General features: G+C 40.3%; 1 protein-coding gene across 5 annotated transcripts in view; it reads left to right on the plus strand.

The window, feature by feature from the left end:
• The window catches only part of LOC114871773 (thrombospondin type-1 domain-containing protein 4-like), a 47,767-nt gene that overhangs the window by 5,159 nt on the left and 23,186 nt on the right, over positions 1 to 19,422 (plus strand). The window contains exons 1-2 of one of the 5 annotated variants that reach the window (XM_029178106.2): positions 962 to 1,114; positions 4,465 to 4,596. In XM_029178106.2, the coding sequence (XP_029033939.2) occupies positions 4,493 to 4,596 (104 nt within the window). In that variant the 5' untranslated portion in view covers positions 962 to 1,114; positions 4,465 to 4,492. Of the gene's footprint in view, positions 1 to 961; positions 1,115 to 2,617; positions 3,088 to 4,464; positions 4,597 to 19,422 lie in introns of those variants that run through there. The other 4 variants (XM_029178107.2, XM_029178104.2, XM_029178103.2 and 1 more) reach the window with 4 other exon arrangements.

The following is a 19,422-nucleotide window of genomic DNA, read 5'->3' on the forward strand; positions in this document are numbered from 1 at the left end:
AATACGTGTATACGCTATTGGTAGCGCATGTATAATACGTTCTGCGAAGCAAAAGGGTTAATACACTCAAAGCTGCATGCATTCCGGTTGGGCTTTGCGATATTTTCAGCTTGCTTCTTTATAGCCCGAACAATAACAATCGCGCGGCTTAATGGATCGTTCCGAACCGTTTTTCGTTTATTATTTCGCGGCCACGATTATGGATGTCAACGTGGACAACATGGCTGTAAGTAATCACGGTGACTGGCCGATCGTTGGTAGCCTCCAGTCATTCTATTACTTTCTGATTCTCGCGAGAAATAACGCGCGTACTCGATGCGACTCGGTGCGTGCAATTTCGTGCGATCACCTTTTATCTCGAGACCCACGCTGTTTCTTGTTGGACACCGGACAAACCTGGAACAAAGTGGAAGTCGAACTGGTCGAGGGAAGTGGCCATTTAGCTGTCTTAATAAATTGAAAAGTCACTGTCCGGTTGTCCGGGGCACTGTGTACCCGATTGTGTTAAGTTTCGCCATACCTTCAGTTTCGTAACAGCCAATCAGATTAAAAATACAATAGAATTTTTATTATTTCGACTAATTGGGCACATAGTGTATGTGTGTGGATAAATAAATTTTTGGGACGACATAAGATGGTGAAATGACGAAAAACAAGTGTAATTCTGAAAATGCGAATAATGTCACGATTTTTTATATTTTATAGGTACTGCAATAATATTAACGATAGAAATAATCCAGTGTAAGACGGTTCAACGAACCGTAAGTGTTGTAAGAGAACTCGTAAAATTCTACCTGGAATATTACGTTAGCGGTTTTTCTTTCGTTATCGGTAGATGCCAGAGTGCAACGGTGCAACGGATATTGCACCGTCGCGTCGCGTCGCGTCGACGGCGTGACGCCCTGAAGCCACGCGGCTCTGCTACAACCGTTTCCGTTTTTCATTGTTAGACGCGACGCGAATCGGCTACGACATTTCGCGAACGAAGCGGACCGCGGCTAAACGTCGCGACGAATTGACACGATGTTGGTGTAACAGTGCCGTTTGATTCGAAAAACAGCTTCAAGAATAGTAATATCGAATGTACAACATGTGATATAGATACTAGAAACTAGTAAGTAAATTCGTACACCATTTTATTTTGAAAAATCTTGGAAGAAAATTCCCACAATCAGTTTATTGCTTCTGGCGTTGATTACTAGCTGCACCGATGAAAAGTGCAAAAAAACTAGCTTAAGGTGTGTACATTCTTTCAAACTACCTGCTATAAAAAATACTAAGCATCGCGTGAAAGTTCGAAGAATCAACCAGTTCCATTTTTTATTATGTATCTATAGCGACAGTAATCATGACACACGATAGATATTCGAATAGAAACTCGCGCAACCGGTCAATGAAGTTAAAGGTATGCGTGAAATAGTTTGACCATTTCCGATGCATCCTTTTACTTACTTATACAATTAGAAGAAGAGCGCTGTTCATGTTCAGTTTCGCGGTGTGCACGCGATATTAGCTTGGCGCCAGCTGGATCGTTTGCAGCAAGTCTCGTTACACGAGCCAGGAAAACATATTTTCCAACGCCACTACGAGCCCGTACGAGGAATTACGATTGGTGCATGTGTATCGCGTAAATTGAACAAATATCGGGTTAATTAACTTCGATACAAGCGTTCTAGTAGCCGTGAAACGGGTCGATCAGAGACGATCGTGTTGCTTATTTTCCGTGATGTATTTATTAAAATACTGCCACCGCGTATAACTCATTAATTTCGACAAACAAACCACTCGACAGAGTATTTGTAATTGGAGCTGGTTGTTTAAAATGCGCGAGGTGTTCAGAAACTGGTAGAAATAATTTTTTCAACAGTGAGTAATGAACATTTAACACCGCAGGCCGTAGACTGTAATTTCACTATGATACGATTGATGCGCCTTTAATGCGCTTGCACGTAGCCGCAAATGACACAATAACGTACTGCAATCTTAAAGCCCACCGGCAGTGAAAATAAAAAAACAAAACAAAGACCGCTTTGACTATAACGTACAAACGAAAAGAAAAAAGGAGCGTAAGAATTCGACGTGTCCCGAAAAAGAAAGGGGCCACGAGTGACCGGCAAAAACTCTTTTCTTTTTCGAGCCGATCTTCGGGGATGCGTCTCCAGTCTCCGTGCACCGGCTGGTGCATGTGCATCATGACGGGCGTGTAGCGATCGGCTATGAAGCGATTCGAATCGCTTCAGGCTTTAAACATAAATAGATATGTTAATGATTTTAAATGAAATTTTAAATTTGCAAAAATCTGTAATACCTATTTTAAAATTTTCAAGATTTTCAAGATTTTCAAGACTTTCAAGACTTTCAAGTTTGCGGAATTTGAAAAATTCCAAATTTCAAGTGATTCGAATACCCAGCAGTGGGGTGGTGCATTGGTGCATTAATGCATTGGTGCATCGTCCGTGAACACGTGTGCAGCGCGGCGCGTGTGCGTGCATATACAGGCGCCAAGGGATGCATGCGTTCGAACCTCCGCGTTCGCCTCCTTCCTCCACACGGATGCCACCACCACCCTGCGGACCTATATATTTCCCAGAGGGTCTCCCACTTTCGCCACTATCATTCCTGTCGCGGCTGCGCCAGCCCGTGTAAGCGCGCAAACGTGAGTCTGCTCTTCGGCTTTTCTCATCTCGGAGTTTCCTCGCCGCTCGATTACGCGCGTACACCTGTCTACTCGCTTTTCATCTCGCGAATTTCTTATCAAGACATTGACGGAGATCGTTTGACGAGATCGAAACGAGTTTCTTTGGTGTAACTTTCAAAAGGATAGAAACATTTGCAGTTATAACGTTTCATTCAGAACGGAACTAAAAAACAAGTTGTTTATTTATATCGCTTTGATGTTTCTTCTTTGTATGATTTGTGGAGAGATAAAAAGCAGAGTTTCAAACTGATCGTGTAATTACCTATCTCTTTTATTGCGGTTGATTCGTGCTTTCATTCGGGATATGTGTACCACGTGTGGTGAGCCCGCGAATCCACCTGCTGCTCCTACTGAATGGGATTAGATGAGGCACGACGGTACGTTAAAATGTGCGCTTTTATTTAATCTAATTTAGTTTTAATTGATAGTGATTTTGTAACAGATAAGTGTAGATAGAAAAATCTGTGGTAACACGTAGGCATGATTAATAGAAACAGGCGAGGAGTAATAAAGCAACTCTTTATGCTCTCGTTGTCAGAATGAGTGTTAAATCAGTTGGCATTGAAAGTTTCCAACTTATTTATTAATCGTGAATTACAAAATTCTCATAGTGAAAACGGTTAACGCTATGAATTGTTAATAGTTAGTCGGCAGCTCGTAATTAAAATTCAATTAAGATTATAGGTATTTAATAGTTGTACATACATTCAAATATTAATTACACGACACCTCTAATTTTGAAGTGTTCTATCTTCATGTGAATGGTGTACAATTGGTAATTAAGTATCTAACTATTGCTACTCTAGCTGTTCCTTTCAGTTTAGCAAGTGTAAATCCAAAATTTCAATAAAGGAAAAATACGGTATTTTTCTATCAGAGGAACCGTAACGATAGCATGAAACTGTTCGAAGAGAAGGTGTGGGAGGGATTTGAAATTAATTTCGAGACGAACCGTGAATGCGAATGGACCGCGACTAATTTACAGCTGATTTTCTAGCAACTTAAAGGACGCGGCAGTCCACGCGGCCACGCGATTCTGTACCGCGACAGAACGTGAGACGAGACGCATTCTTCACAGCTGTTCATACAACGAAAGGCACACGATGTCGTGCAGAAGAAACCGTGAATAACAGACGCCTCTTTATACGAGTGTTCGTCAAGTAGCGACTTAATATATGGTCCTGTAAATTACCATCTCGCAACTTTTATTCTCGCGCCCTCCTGGCTAGCAATTTTTACCGTGATTTTCGAGCTCAAATCGAATATCGATTTCTGTCGTCTTAAATAATATCGTTTCTCATATCGTGACACTCTACTCCGTATGAATATGTAATTCATCATTTTTCTTATTCACATTGCGTTTGATTTGAAATATCTATTTTCGATGAATTTTCAATAGAAATTACGATTAATAGGCGGTATTTCATGCCGTACATATGTACGTACCACAGCGGAAGGGTTAATGAAAAGAACGTCGAGTAAGGATAAAAAAATTCTTGAAGAAGTAAAATTATTGAGCAGCTGGTGCCAGTAGATAGATCGAGCGGCAAGGGTTTATTACACAATGAGAAAAGTTAAAACTTAGAGAGGCCTGGAACTTAAGGCGATCAACGTTAACCGGTCTAAAGGCGTCTTTCGCGGTATCCGTGCACGAAACACCGTGATTTGTATTGCATCGCGTCGCGTCGTGTCCTTCTTACGCTCTATATCATTCAGCTGGTAAATGAGCTTTGCCTTTAACGTATCCCGACGTTTCTCATGTGCAGGATGGCCTGAGCCTCGGAACAAGTCTTCATGGATCGTTCACGAAAATCAAGAAATGACCCGAGTCCCGCGGAATTTTCGTCGCCCAGGCGATGTCCGTCACGTCCTGGCAACATGACGGTCAAGAATTTCGGGTAAGTTTCCGAATTAGTCATTTTTTCATTAAATTAAAATGCGTTATGTGATTCTAATAAATTGCAAAAGAATGTTGAAATTAGTTCTTCTTAAACGAAGTAAAGGGTGCAACCGGGTAAGGTAGCCGGGTCAAAATGACCCTGGAACCAAATTAAACTCAGCATGCGTCGTTCGATAGCATATTCATAGAAAACACTGTACATCAATTTCCAACCCTTTATCTCAACTAGGGGGTAGTGGAGAGGAAAAATCGAAATTTCAGTTTTGCCCCATTTTTCCTATTTAATGATATCCGAAAAAAATTCTGACACGCTGCAGACTAGGTAGCGCATATTAGGGAATTTTTTCACATTTTTCTATTGCAAATCCTAGTTGTACAAAATGAAAACTCGAACAAAAAATATAAAAAAACGCGATTTCATATTGATAATGTTGCAGCAATACTTTTATATTATTGTAGTAAAATCATTTTAGCTCGATTTTTTCAGATTTTTTGTTAACGTGCCCCGTAGTTAGTAAAATCAAAAACTAATTATTTCGCGTGAAAAAGTCACTTCTATTTCGAATTTTTATATCTTCTTCTTTTTAGGATACATATTAAGTACTTTTTGTATAGATAGCGATAACCTTGGTATAGAAAGTGATGAATTCCAAAACAAAGCACTTCCTGATTGTTTATCATAGATCGCTATTCAAATTACCTTTTTTAACAAACATTTACAGTTAACACTTTACGTGGGAACGTTATTACGTTATTCAAACACAAACCGTAAACGAGGGACAGTTTGAACGTGTGTAAACGCGTTATCGAGGCTCGTTTTGTTTAAAAATTTCATTCCATATCGCTCGGGGAATTCGAAACCATAATAAAAAACGTTCGATCGAGAATGAAACATACGGAACAAAACGTGCAACAGTATATTGTGCAGCTTATAAGGCGATGAAATACTGTACATAATCGTTAAGCTACCCGATGCTATGATTAGAAGTCGATCTTTACGACAGCTAACGATTCTCTTCATCAGCTCGTTCTACGCACGAAAAACGATTCGATTTTATTATGAATCACGTTGTGTTCGTTTTGTTCGCTCGTTAAACAACGTTTTCCTTCGATGTCGATGAATATTTGCATCTCACAAAAACTCGGCGTCTCTATCTATGAAACCAGGATTGATAAAAAAAAAGAGAAAAGAAAAGAAAGAACACGTCGACTACTGTATGAATAATTTATGGCAGCATAAATTTAATCTCCTCAAACATTTAAAAAATGAATAGATAAAATAATTTTGAATATTCTAATAATGCAAGGTGTCACTGAAAAATTATATATAGCTAATTATTATCTATATAACTAATGAGGAGGTAAAAGTCAGCATAGTTTTTGGCAACCTATATATACTTCATCCTGAAGGAAAACAAGTAGCTAGATCGATTAAAGCGTTTAATCTGGAACACGATACTCAAACTGGGCGAGTAAAGAATTTGTAAGCGATTTGTATCGAAGATCTCGTAACCGCGAGCATGTGGTCCGTTGAAAAATAAGAAGAAAAATAATAATCATAAAAAAAGAATGAAAATGGAGGCAAGAATGGGCCGAAATACGATCGTACCTCGATAACTCGTCATTTTAACGAGAATATCTCTTTCCCTCGTGCCGTACCGTAGGTAAAGGCAGTTTATTTTAATACAGACACCTCGTAATAATTCTCGATGTACATCGTACCGAATGAACGGACATCAATCCTTGCCCTCGTTACTTTCGATGCTTCGGGCAGAGGGTCCCTTGTTATCCGTGCAGTCTCCTTTGTACGCCGTATGCATGCCAATGTCCGTGCATAATTACCGGTTTCGATTACCGATCAACCAACAAGTGAACCAGATTTTCCGCGTGTACCGGGAAACGTTTATCCGTGATTTCGTCTCGCGAAGCTTTGTCTTTTCTTTTGTATTCATTATTATCAGATATTCCATCTTTTCTCCTTTATGAAAACCTATTGCAATAAACATCTTCACCTTCTTTTTCCTTTTTTGCAAAGTTAATTTGATTCGTCGTCGTTACACCGAGGAAAGAATAAAAGAAAAAAAAAAATGAACAAACACGGGAGTAAACTTGTCATATTAAAATTTTTTTCCATAAAAATTCATAGAACATTATTCTGCGTATAATACAGTACCATACATGATCAAATAAAGCATTCTTTTGATCTCTATATATAAAAGCAAATATTCATTTCGAGCTTTCGACGGGAAAATGCAATAAATTCCTGGCAAGAGAAAAGAAGGCTCTGAAAGTTCATACAATGGATCAATGATAAAAAATTCTCTAAAATTCGTACTAGCTACCATTGGCTCATAACTTTTTGTTGGCCGTTCGCTAATTCTTCACCATACCCGGAAAAAAGTATGCCAAAATTTTTGCTCGCCAATTCAGAGTTAACTGTATTCACTGTTGCAACGTTAAAGCGAATGCAGAAAATTGTAACTGTACATGTATGTAGATACACAATCGTGCATTTAACTATTCTTTATTATGGAAATTATAATTAGAAATATGTCAACTTAAAATTCAACTGTATTACAAACACTATTCAGATTTGTCACGTTTCAACTTTGAGTTGCGTTACGAATGTGACTCGGTATTACAAGGCGTAGGGTCAAAGGAGCTCCTATGTCAACGCGAAATATTCATAACGATAACGAATGGATACGCATCGAATATTTTGCTCGCACCAACGCGAACAAAATTCTGCTAGAAAAAAAAATAAGAACAAATAAAATGTCCTCGTCGGTGTGAACAACGCACACGTAAATTTCGCTACCCTCGATTCGCGAGTATTCTGGTCTCTTTTTGATACGTATTCGAATAATACGATTTCTCGCGAGGCAAAGTGTGAGATTCGTGATTATTCGATGAGAACTCAAAGCACCGAGCCGACTCGTCCGCCTGATAACCGTGAAAGTAACTCGTGCATCACGATCTGTGACGTTAATCCCTCCCACAAGGGTAGATACGCTCCGAAAAAAAGAAGAAAATATAGAACGAAGAAAAGGAAGGGACGATGCGACGCGGACAATAAGCAATCTGTAACGGACATGTAACAGTAATTATGTTGAGTCTAGACGCTCGCGTACGATTGTACCTACGTACATGTATCCCCTTGCGTGGATCACATGCGGTGTGCATTACGTACGGCGTACTACATGTGGTCGAGTTTGTCAAGGCTCATGTGTTACTTACACACTCGTGTCCCTGATAATACAGGGTGACTTGAAAACACGACTGATACAATTTTTGAGGAGGCGAACTTTCGAGACAATTTAGTTTTCCCTCTTTGTATTATAAAGTTCCGAAAGCGACAACCCTCCGATTTTTCTGAAAGTTTTCCCAAAGCTTATCCTTGATTAGAGAAGAAAGTCCCTAAAAGGATTTTTAGCGACAAAGTTTCGTTTGCCCCCCAGCCGCTTTCAAAGTTTTGACAGTTCTTATTAAATATCTCCGAAAATATTGATTTTAGAGAAAAAGTTTCAAACAAGAAATGAAGCTCATCAAAAGCTCTACAAAAAAGGTTATATACATTTCTTACGTAAACCTATTATTTTGGCTGTTATGAAAACAAATAGTAATTTCATAACTTACCGACACAGCGCAGTATAATTGATCTATTCCGAACACATAATCCGCACTTTTCGGCAACGCTTTCATGAAACAATTATAAATTAATTATAAAAATATGTGTAAATGAAAGCGTTACGTCGTAAGGCGGCCGGATTTAAATGTATGGCCTAACCTAACTTAAATACATCAATAATAATTATACGTATTGCATTGAACTTGTCGCAGTGAAGTTGGCTACAAATTCACTAACGCTATCACAGTGAATGTGTAGTGAATTTGTAGCCAACTTCACTGCGACAAGTTTAATGCAACTCTGTACATCTGAGGAAAAAATACTATTATTGTTCTTAACAGCCAAAATAATAGGTTTACGTAACAAATGTGTATAACCTTTTTTGTAGAGCTTTTGATGAGCTTCATTTTTTGTTTGAAATTGTTTTCTCTAAAATCAATATTTTCGGAGATATTTAGTAACAACTGTCAAAACTTTGAAGGGGACCGGGGGGCAAACGAGGCTTCGTCGCCAAAAATCCTTTTAGGGACTTTCTTCTCTAATCAAGGATAAGCTTTGGCAAAAATTTCAGAAAAATCGGAGGGTTGTCGCTTTCGGAAGTATACTCGAATGCTGATAGAACATCAGTCGATGTTTTGTTTTAAAACTTTTTACTTAACTTTTGGTATTCAATTTAGAAAATATAATTTTGCTGTTTGCTGGGCTCTTTGAACTGCCTTGTATTGTCTTTCTGTTGACTGACAAGGAAGGTTAGGGAACCCGGAAATTCCAAAAATTATGAAACTTCGCATACAAGTACAGTAAGTCATCCGTAATACGACCCTGTTTTCCGTTGGTGCCATAATTCGGTTTTAAAGGGTGAAATTACCCCTTGAAAAAAATTCGAAACTTTCTTTTTTGTAGAATATCTTAAAAACGGTGAGAGATATGAAAAAAAGTTTAAACAAAAGCTGCACAGTTCTGTTGTGTTTACAAAATGGCGTCAAGAAAATTTTTGAAAAGTGCATAATTTTTTAGTTACCCCTCCCCCCCAACATTTTCTTGACGCCATTTTGTAAACACAACAGAACTGTGCAACTTTTGTTTAAACTTTTTTTTCATATCTCTCACCGTTTTTAATTTATTCCACAAAAAAGAAAGTTCCGAATTTTTTTCAAGGGGTAATTTCACCCTTTAAAACCGAATTATGGCACCAACGGAAAACAGGGTCGTATTACGGATGACTTACTGTACTTGTATGCGAAGTTTCATAATTTTTGGAATTTCCGGGTTCCCTAACCTTCCTTGTGAGCGGGTCTTACTGATCATCGGTCATTCTACTAGGAGGCTTAGAACGAAACGCACACTATCCCTTCTCTTATTCACTTTCCCCTCACTTTCTTCCATGCAACCACGCTTCCATTCCTCTTCACGCTTCCCTGATATTCGAAGGAGAGCCTTTCGTTCACGACTACGAGTACTGTTAATCGTTGTTGGACGACCGGTCGGTCGTTTTTCATGAGGTAGAACGATCGATCATTCGGTAGTCGATGCACTTCCGTTCGAAATTCGTGACTGCGTTATCGCAGGAACATTCGAGGTACATACTTAAGTTATAAGGGGCAATGTTAGTTCGAATCATCGAGGAGCCAATGAGGGCTACCTTTGAGACTGTTTAATTACGGATCAGCTGTTTCAATTGGAGCATGCGTGTCTGCACGTGTGTACCGATCGATTTATTTTCAAGTATTACAAGTATCGAGAGGCTCGCACGGCTAGCGATCCCATCTCAGAACCGAAGATAGAATTGCCGCGAAAAGGCAGCAATAAACGCGGTCCACTCGTGTATGTGTGTACAACGAGTACTATTCATAAGTCGGCTCGAGCCTAAGGGCCGTAAGTCCGTTGCTTCGAGCATGGCGCCTCGACCACCTCGTAATTCTCGTCGGGAGGCTTTTCTTTTCCGCTGTGGCTGGGCGACTGTGACTGTGACTGTGGCTGTAGCTGTGGCTGTGGCTCACAATTAGGGTCATTATGTACGCACATGTTCGCTACGTTTCCGTTGATTTGCACGACTCATGCCACCTCCTCGAATCACGTCGACCGTACATTGCTTTTAACTTGTTTCCATTCAACGATTCTTTATTCATTATTGCACGATACTTGGGGTCATTTTCAACAAATCAAACAAGAGTTTTACGTTTCTTCATTTATTCATCGCGGCTTATGCGAGGGAGTAAAATAGTTAACGTGGGGTTAACTCATGCATTCGATTCACGAACGAATTAGACATATATTTGAAATCACCTTTGGACGAACGTCTTCTTTCGACAGAGGAATTCATCACTCATTGTCAGACCTTTTTTTCGGTCTTCCTAATTTATTCTACGCACTGCAGATTGTGCGTGCCTTCCGTGATTCTATATTTAAACATCGACGAAACGAAACCTTCCTTGAAAGGAGGATGACCTTTCGATTCACCAAGTTTGGATTATCGATAGAATTTAGGTAAGAACTGAAGAAACGTTTACTAAAAAATAACTAATTCAATAGTTAATTGCATGGACAGGACAGATTACATATAATGAAACATATTACATAAACATCCTCTATAATCTATAATCTATAAGAACAGTAATAGCGAGCTAATAGTTAGTGTGTCTATTAAGAAACAGTGACCCGTAACGTTTCGCTCAAGGAGTGGCGCTAAATGTTACTATCTAAAATGACTGATGGCCCCAAGGTTAATAAACGTTTCAACGGTACGCAGAAATATCATACGCAAAACAGTGCTAGAGGTGTGTAAGTACTTGGTTTATTCGAGTACTCGAATTTTGAGTCAATCATCGGTCGGTCGAGCCGAGTCGAGCGCTTGAATTTGCCGAATTACTCGAAATCGACGAACTGTTTGAAACAAAAAAATCGAACTACTCGAATATTCGAACCCTCGTAAAACTTCGATTTACTTGAAGATGAATTTTCAGCTCGAATATTCCAGTAGTTCTATTTTTTCCAGTAGCTTGCTTTTGTTTCAAACAGTTCGTCGTTTTCGAGTAATTCGGCAAATTCAAGCGCTCGACTCGGCTCGAACAATCGAAGGTGTACTCGCACACCTCTAACCAGTGCTCCTGAAGAATGAACCAGGCAGGTGGTCTTGGCGGATGATTGTCCGAATCCATCTTTAATTCCACGCACTTATCACGAAATCAATTTAAACGTTGGTCACCCGCTCGATTCGTATACGGCGAGGAAGAGCTTTGTCCGTGCCGACGTGGTTCGCGATCGCGGTTGGTTCTGTTGTCCTTTCTCGTTTCGTGCCGCTTGGAATAGCGTTGTCGAACGCATAAAGGCCATTGTTGCAGAAAAGGGACGACGACACGCGAGCGAACGAATGAAACGCAATGTTTTTCCTACGGCTCATTTAGCATGCTGTTGCCGAGGTTATCGCGCTCCACGAACGTTGATAGAATACGCATCATCGCCCGCCGAGGGGGTTGCGATGCGATGTCAGGGCGTACCCGTGCCTGTCAACGCAATTCGCAACTATCAGGCTTCTCACAGCGGGACTCGAGATGCAAATCAGTGTCATCGGACCTTTCGACACCCTTCTACTCTCACAGTATCGGTATAATAACGTCAGACTTCTAGCAATTTGAAATTTAGAAACTGCTGGGCGGTCGACGAAATTCCATTGGCACTTATTAAAAACAGCATGACTTAATTTTTAACTCGAAGCATTCCACTTGATACCAGTTTATCGGCGAATTAAAGCACGCTCGTTGCTATTTTAAAGATCTGCATCCACTTTCGGCTGACGTAAAGCGAAGTATCGTTTCGATTGAAAGCAGCAGTCTAGAGAAGGAGGTAAATCTGTCGTTGGTGAAGAATCGACAGGATGAACTTGAAGTTTCCTGGTTCGAGGGCAGGACGAGTGATTAAGGGCTGGAGGAAGCATCGAGCACGAATCGCGTATAAATAACGAGCGACGAAAAGGGGAATGGCGTACGCGGTACGGTCGTTCCGGTCGTTCCCATCGACGTCTGTTTGTTTGATGGAAGGCCTGTCGTCGCGTAGCCGATCCTCTTGGTGCAGACGCGATCCCGTGTATCCGCGAGCGGGATTGTTTCCAGTCGCTTCGAAAGTGAAACGAACCGATTTCTCGGTTGCTCGTGATTCCACGCATAAGTAAAGACGTTAACACCTACTCGCCGTTATGTTCACCGAATGTGAACTCTGGACTGTGAACTGTAAACGCATCCCTCGACGGTGGTAAATTGACGCTCTTGACCTGTTGATAGCGTGTCGAGGTTTCAAGCTTCTTTCCACCTATGCTCTGCTCGTTTAGATATTTAGACTAGCACGCGATGAAAATAGAAGGTATGCATCCGAATTTTCGTAGCCTCTTTTCATTCTCTGTTCCCCATTCTCCATTCTCTGTTCTCATCAATGAAAACGCGAAGCTTCGGTGCGTAATACCACGAGTCCTATCCGTGAATAATGATTGCCAACGATCCAACTTTACACAGTGCATGATGCACCCACACCATCTCGACGTTATCGTCAACTTTCACCGTCAACAGTCAAGAGAGACTTCGAGACATCACAGAAGACCCGATAAAAACATCGTGTAACCTACTTTTTTTTTTTTGAAATTATCATCTTGTAACGGTTCAAGATATAATATAATAGTGAACATTGTTCTGACTGGCGTGAACACGGAAGTTTACATGCGTCGCAAAGCGATTTACATAGTTCAGCCTTATCGTATGTACATTCATTCGTTTCGTGTTTTCATTCATTAATGTTTTGCGGATAAATGGAATAAATGGAATTCTTAACTGGTCATTGGAGAATCAATCGGTACGTTTCGCATTACTAGGGTAAAAGTGTTGCAAAGATGGCCGGCATGGCAGTCATCATGCAGCTAAGGGTATTGTATACCGTGCAAACTCGGGACGCATACCGGATGCATCAGATAAGAACGGCGGCGCTTGCGAGGCCTCGTAACTTCTCTGGTTCAAGAAGGAGAAGCGTACAGCTTCGAAAGCGGCATTAAACGGTGCCTGGATCGTTTATTTTTCAGTGAGCGCGAGATAGCGTGGTTTGACGTGAACCACCGCTACCGCCAGCGGTGCCATCTTATATTCTACCCTTCGCGTATGCGAAACCTATAATTATTCCTTCGAACGAGATCGTGGGCGAGCCAAGAATCGACTCGTGACGCGTACACGCTCTCTAAAGAGCGCAATTTCGATTCCGCGTGTACGACCTTTCCTTCTGTTCATCAGGGACCGCACCTTACGGTGACGATTTCATTTACGACCTCGTTTCACGGGTGGTCTGTAAGCAAATCGCCAATGTTCTTCGAAACTGATGAATCGTAAAACGGATTGTTTTTCTTTTTTTCGAATAAATTTCCGAATGTCCCCACCAAAATTGAGAACTCAGGTTCGGTATATAACCTAAATTGACTACCAGCAATCGATTAAAATTGGTTTCAGAGCTGGATGTCTTACCGTTTTTGGGATATCGTGGTAAGAAATTTTTGTACAATTTTAGGACTACGTATGCGCTATTCGATACTGCGCATGCACAGAACCTAACCTAACCTTACCACGATATCTCGAAAACGGTAAGACATCAAGCTCTGAAACCAACTTTAAGCGGTTTCTTATAGTCAATTTAGGTTATATACCGAACCTGAGTTCTCAATTTTGATGGGGCCATTCGGAAACACAGCCTTTTTTTCCTTTAATGTCGCGAACTTGTGAAGGTAACATACAGAGTAGGATATTCTTTTGAACATTCGTACTTTCTGTCGAGCTGGTTCGACTCGATTTCAATCAATCGATCGGTACCACTCACTCAAGCCTGTTTAATTAACGGTTCTGTTTCTATGTTCTGTATAATAACAGCGCTACTGCGTATGATGTGTGTATAACGTACATTGGTGATCCCTGGAGCGACGTCGCCTCTGGGAAAATAGCTTTTGATATCTTGTCGATATCACGTGTATGTATGTACGCTAAGCTGCAGAATAGACACAGGCGAAATCATGGGCCAAAATGTTTCGTTTGTTCGAAAGCCTGACGAGCACGTAGCCTCATGATACGAGGAAATAATGTTTCACTAACCAATTAACCAACTAATCAGTTAATCCTTGCGTATATTCAATGTTCTATAGAATTTGGTGAATCATTTGATTATTACCTTTCATACTGCGTGTATGTTTCGATTTACCAGATCAACGATAGCGAACGTGGATATGTATATCGACAAATGGTTGCTTCGCTGCATGCGTACTTGCTAAACGGCGCTCCAGGAATGCATCGTTAGAACGTCATCGATCCGTTGTTACGGCCGTAGCCGTCTCAAAATAGATGCTTGGATTCAGCATTTTGCCGGAAATTACTGTTTGCTGGCCGCCTCGTGCCGTGTCACGAACACGGTCTCTGCCTGTATACACCGAGATGTACCGCCTGTTGATGTTTGAAACGGTGTTTTCCTTCTAAAGACGCTTCGAAACCCCTTTTGCTCTGTACAAACGAAGAAAGCGAGCGGAACTTTTGCCGCGTCCCGATCGTTGACTCGACACTGGAGAACGTGTTGCAATTCCTGTAATACTCGCTTCCTAGAATGAAACATTTGTACAGCTGTGTGACACGAGGGTTATTAATTTTACATTTTTCCTTTCCCTTTTTTTTGTAAATTTGGTCAAGTCGTGGATCTTCCAACTCGAGTGTAAAGGCAAAGATATGCCTCGCATACTTACTCTTAACAGTATATCAGGACATCGCGGTTTATCGCGATACTTTCATATTTACAACTCGGTTTGCGAAGCAATTTTATCATCTAGAAAATATATTTTCGAGTTACGGGAGGCCGTTTTTCAACAAGCAACAAGGACCCGAAAGCCGGGGAAGAGTAAAGAAGAGAAGAAGGCGCCACAACGATCCCACACGTGGATCCTCGCTGCTGTTTCGTATCGGACACACGGTTGACCGGTGACCGTGCGTCCCATCAAGTTGTTCATTTTACGAGACTCCCAAACAATATGATTAATAACCAGGCCATGGCCCGGCTCGTAAAGCACGCGACTAACGAGTCTTCAACGATACTCGTTGACAAACGTTTCCCTGGACTAATTACCTCGTGTCGCCGCGCTACACCGCGCTGGGATGCCTCGAGATTCAAATCCGAAAGCTCTTAAGATTGAATTGTTTAAAATCTAACACAGCGACAGTCGTTCGTTGTTACCAATTTTCTGTCTCACAGCTTACAAGGATGGGTGTACCGTGAGCACCAAGTATTAGCTCGACAAACACGGTGACGAATTTGACACTAGAACTACCGACGTTTGATGCACAATAATTTTTAAAATTAAATAGACAATGGATGAAACAATTTAATATATGCGTCCATTCTTCACCTCGACAATAGCCAACATGCATTTTAGCAAAAATATTTTGATAAAATTTATAAATTCAAATAAGAAACTTGAAACTAGTCATTTTGACTGGTTTACCAGTTCTGGTGTTAAACAGAGAATCTGCAGGGAAGACAATTCGTCTTCATAGAAATTCTTCCACTTCTCGAAGTCTGATGAAATTAAAAATACAAACTCCAGTCCAATCCAGTCCACTTCAGTCGTAACGCAGCTTCCATGATTTCTTTACGATTTCGTTTCAAGGATGTTTCTTTGAAAAATGGGTCACTTCTTTCTTTGCAATAAGAATAATCAGAAATGATGTGTTCGAGCAAGGGTCTGAACGGGGTTAAGTAAACCTCGCCGTTGAACATAATGAACGTAAGAGGCGACTTTGCAATTAAAATGAATTCACCGTTGAAAATTTTGCGGAGAAGACCGCGCGTCAATTCTTTCCGAGCGTTCCATGCATTCCGTGCTCATCTACGGCTTTATTAAACTAGCCAACACGCGGACCGTGACCGTCGTAAATCTCGCCGAGGGACGACTGACGCTACAGATCCGTTCAAACTATGTAGACGTTCTTACAGAGAATATGCTTGCTTCTTTAAAGGCTATTTGGCTCTCTTATTTCTTTAGTCCCACCTTCAATTGTTTAGAGATCACATTTCTCATACTGACCTATGAAACACTTTGTTAAACACTAGGCGATATGTTTAACTCTCTCTGGTCGCCGACAAATCTTAGGTGTGAACCGATGAGAAAGTTCAGCTTGAAAATAAAAGGGATTGAGTTGTTTCGGCAACTCGTTGGTTCGAAAGAACGATTCGATTGGTTGCGTGCATCGATGACGAAGAAATTATTTTTGTCTTTACAATTAATTTAGATCGGCTTTCGATCGGCTTTCGGCGATCAAAAATCTGTAACTTCGGTTCTATTGGAAATATTTTTATGAAATTTTGAGAAGCTTTTGCCTACATTCTGGTACTTACATTAGTTGTATCAATACAAATCGTATTGAACTACAGGGTGTCAAAATATTCACGTATAAAGTGTGGCGCATTCAATATCCTTCACTTGTTAAACATATTTTATGTTGTTCAACAAAAATTTGGCTCAAAACTGTTAATAACTGTAAGAGAAACGGATTTAATAATTTAAAAATGACAAGATATGTGTTATTATAATATATTTATTCATTATGAGAAATGAAATTAATTCATTAGCATTGTCAATCAATCATTCGTGGAAACAGTTTCGACAATTATGAAGATTTGTCATGGCATATTGCAAAGACGTACAATGTGGAAATTGTTGACAGGACACTGATCCGACATTATTTCAGAACCTTCAAAGAAAAGTGGAGAGATGCTTATAGGATGGTCACTTCTGGTCATATCGGATGGTCAATCGCCATTTTCTTGAAAAGTTGCGCAAAGTTGCACCTAATTTTTTCTGATTCTGATAGATTCTGATCACTCTTTCCTGCAGTAATAATTAAACCCGTCGCAAGTGGTTGCAACTTTTTAAAATCCTACACAAAGTCAAGATTTTAGTTAAATGTACTTCGTTTCAATCAGATCCTATTATTTAAAAAGTTGTTAACATTTTAACTTACTTTATGCACTGAATAGAATCTATACTAATCTAGTAAACTTTATAATAGATTTGAATTTTATTTTTCCGAGTATAGTTCTTTAAAAACGTACATTGCAGTTACGGGTAATATCATCAGCGTTTTTGTTCTGACGAATTTCTACTGACTTTGAGTGCGGACCACAATAAAATGGAAGCAAATATGAAAAAACGGATTAAACTACGTTAAACAACAGTTTGTTCTCTATCCATGTACGCAAATAGTTTTTCAATTTTCGAATTCACGAAAATTGACTTTTGATCGCCGAAAGCCTTGTCCCACTGTGCGACGCGTTGGAAACATTGGAATCCAGGCTTAAGTATCGGTTGGCGGTTTGAGGGATCTGAATGTTCGAGGGAACCGCAAACAACCACTTAAATCAATTAATTTCCAATCGTGCTGTACGGTCGTCGAGGGGGCGTTAACTAGCTTCTAGGCTTCGACTATCGATAAAACCGAATTCCATCGCGTCTAGCCTCCTCGACGGACGTTCCCTTCTGCCCAGGATCCGACACATCGAATTCCAATTTCTTCATTGTCTATTCTTGCCGACCCTTTGTAATTTAGAATTTAGAAACAATACCAGACTTGTGCCCGTATTACACCCTCTCGATTCGTATGTCTTGTCACCTAACCCCTGTGATACCCTGTATATTCAAGAAAATGCTAAACCCCTAAACTAAACATTTTTCAAGCTGAAAATTTCGAGCGGAACAGTGATAAACGAAAAGGTGGTTTTCGTTGATATCTGACAAATGGTTGTGTTAAGGGTGAGTACACGGAAATGAACAAGAAGGGTTGTGTAGGTTTCTTGGAAGAACTATGTTCGGGGAACAAAAGCTTACAACTATGTAGTTAACGAGGAAAATCAACTGTTTGCATAGAACGTTTTATCTGTATGCGATAAAATTTGAAAACACAGTGAGCTAGGTGTTACATTAAGTAATAATCATAGGTTAATAGTTCTGAAAATTGTTGAAAACTGATTTTTCATAGAAAATAATATTAACCTAGATTTAATCAAAGTTTGAATACAGTTACGTATCCTTCATTTTCGAATAGAATTTGTCGGGTTAGTCGAGGGCAAGGAGAGCACCAGTTCTAATTTTATCCAATTTCATCCAATTTTATCTAATGTCGAGAACCGTGGTGTTTTCGTCGTTATCGGGCCGTTAAACTAATTACTTGTTAGCACCGTGGGTCTCTCCGGTCGGTGTCATCGGCTATTAAATCGATTAAATCGAAGCAAGGGTCCTGGACAGGCGCCACGCCAACGAAATCGTGCCTTCGGATTCATCAGATGCGATATCCACTATGCACTGGCTTCGGTCGACCCTTTCATTTTTTATCCCAATTCTTAGTAGAAGTGTCGTAAATAATACGATAAGGAAGTCGCCGCCTCGGTGGCCTGTTATCTGGTCTAGGAGAGCAGATACCTTGGGCATAAATTCGCCGTGTTGGACCGAACGAGATGGATCTTGTTCGTAGTTTCCTTCATAAACTTGGCGCGAGTATTCCTCGCAAGAATCCTGCTGCGATTTATCGTTCTTGATTGCTCTCTGGTCGACTATTGTTCGCGTCACACGTTCCTTCCAGACTGACAATCGTGTTTATGTATCGTGGAACGCGTCTCCTTAATTTAGACATATTTTGCGCGTGCATTAAAGTACAAGAATATACAAAGTGTACGAAAAAATTTATATTACATTTATATCTATACGACGCGTCGTTCACACGGAAAGGGTTAAACGAACGACCTTCGCTTCCACGAATTTCAAATGCGAAACACCAAATCACCAAGAGAATTTTAAGAAGGGTGTAGAGATGGGTTAAGCGACGATCAATTGGAATATGGAATTTGGGGGAGGAAGGAGAAAGACAAATGGTTTCCTTCTTTTTACAATGGGGACGAATCATTCACTTCCTTCGACGAAAATGTACCTTTCAACGCGTGTTGTATCAATGAATATTTCCAGTACCTAAGTCTCTATCGTCTTGTTAGTTCGAACTACGATCAAAAGGAATTTTCGATAACAATTGTTTTCGAAAATTACAAAGAACTGCTCCGTTTTCTACAAGTTTGAAAACGGGCAAAGAGGTGAACAGGTTCTGATTGTTGCAGACGGTGGTACATTAAAATGTTCACACTTCCACG

The sequence above is a fragment of the Osmia bicornis genome, chromosome 13 (genome assembly GCF_907164935.1).
Source record: "Osmia bicornis bicornis chromosome 13, iOsmBic2.1, whole genome shotgun sequence".
NCBI lineage: Eukaryota > Metazoa > Arthropoda > Insecta > Hymenoptera > Megachilidae > Osmia > Osmia bicornis.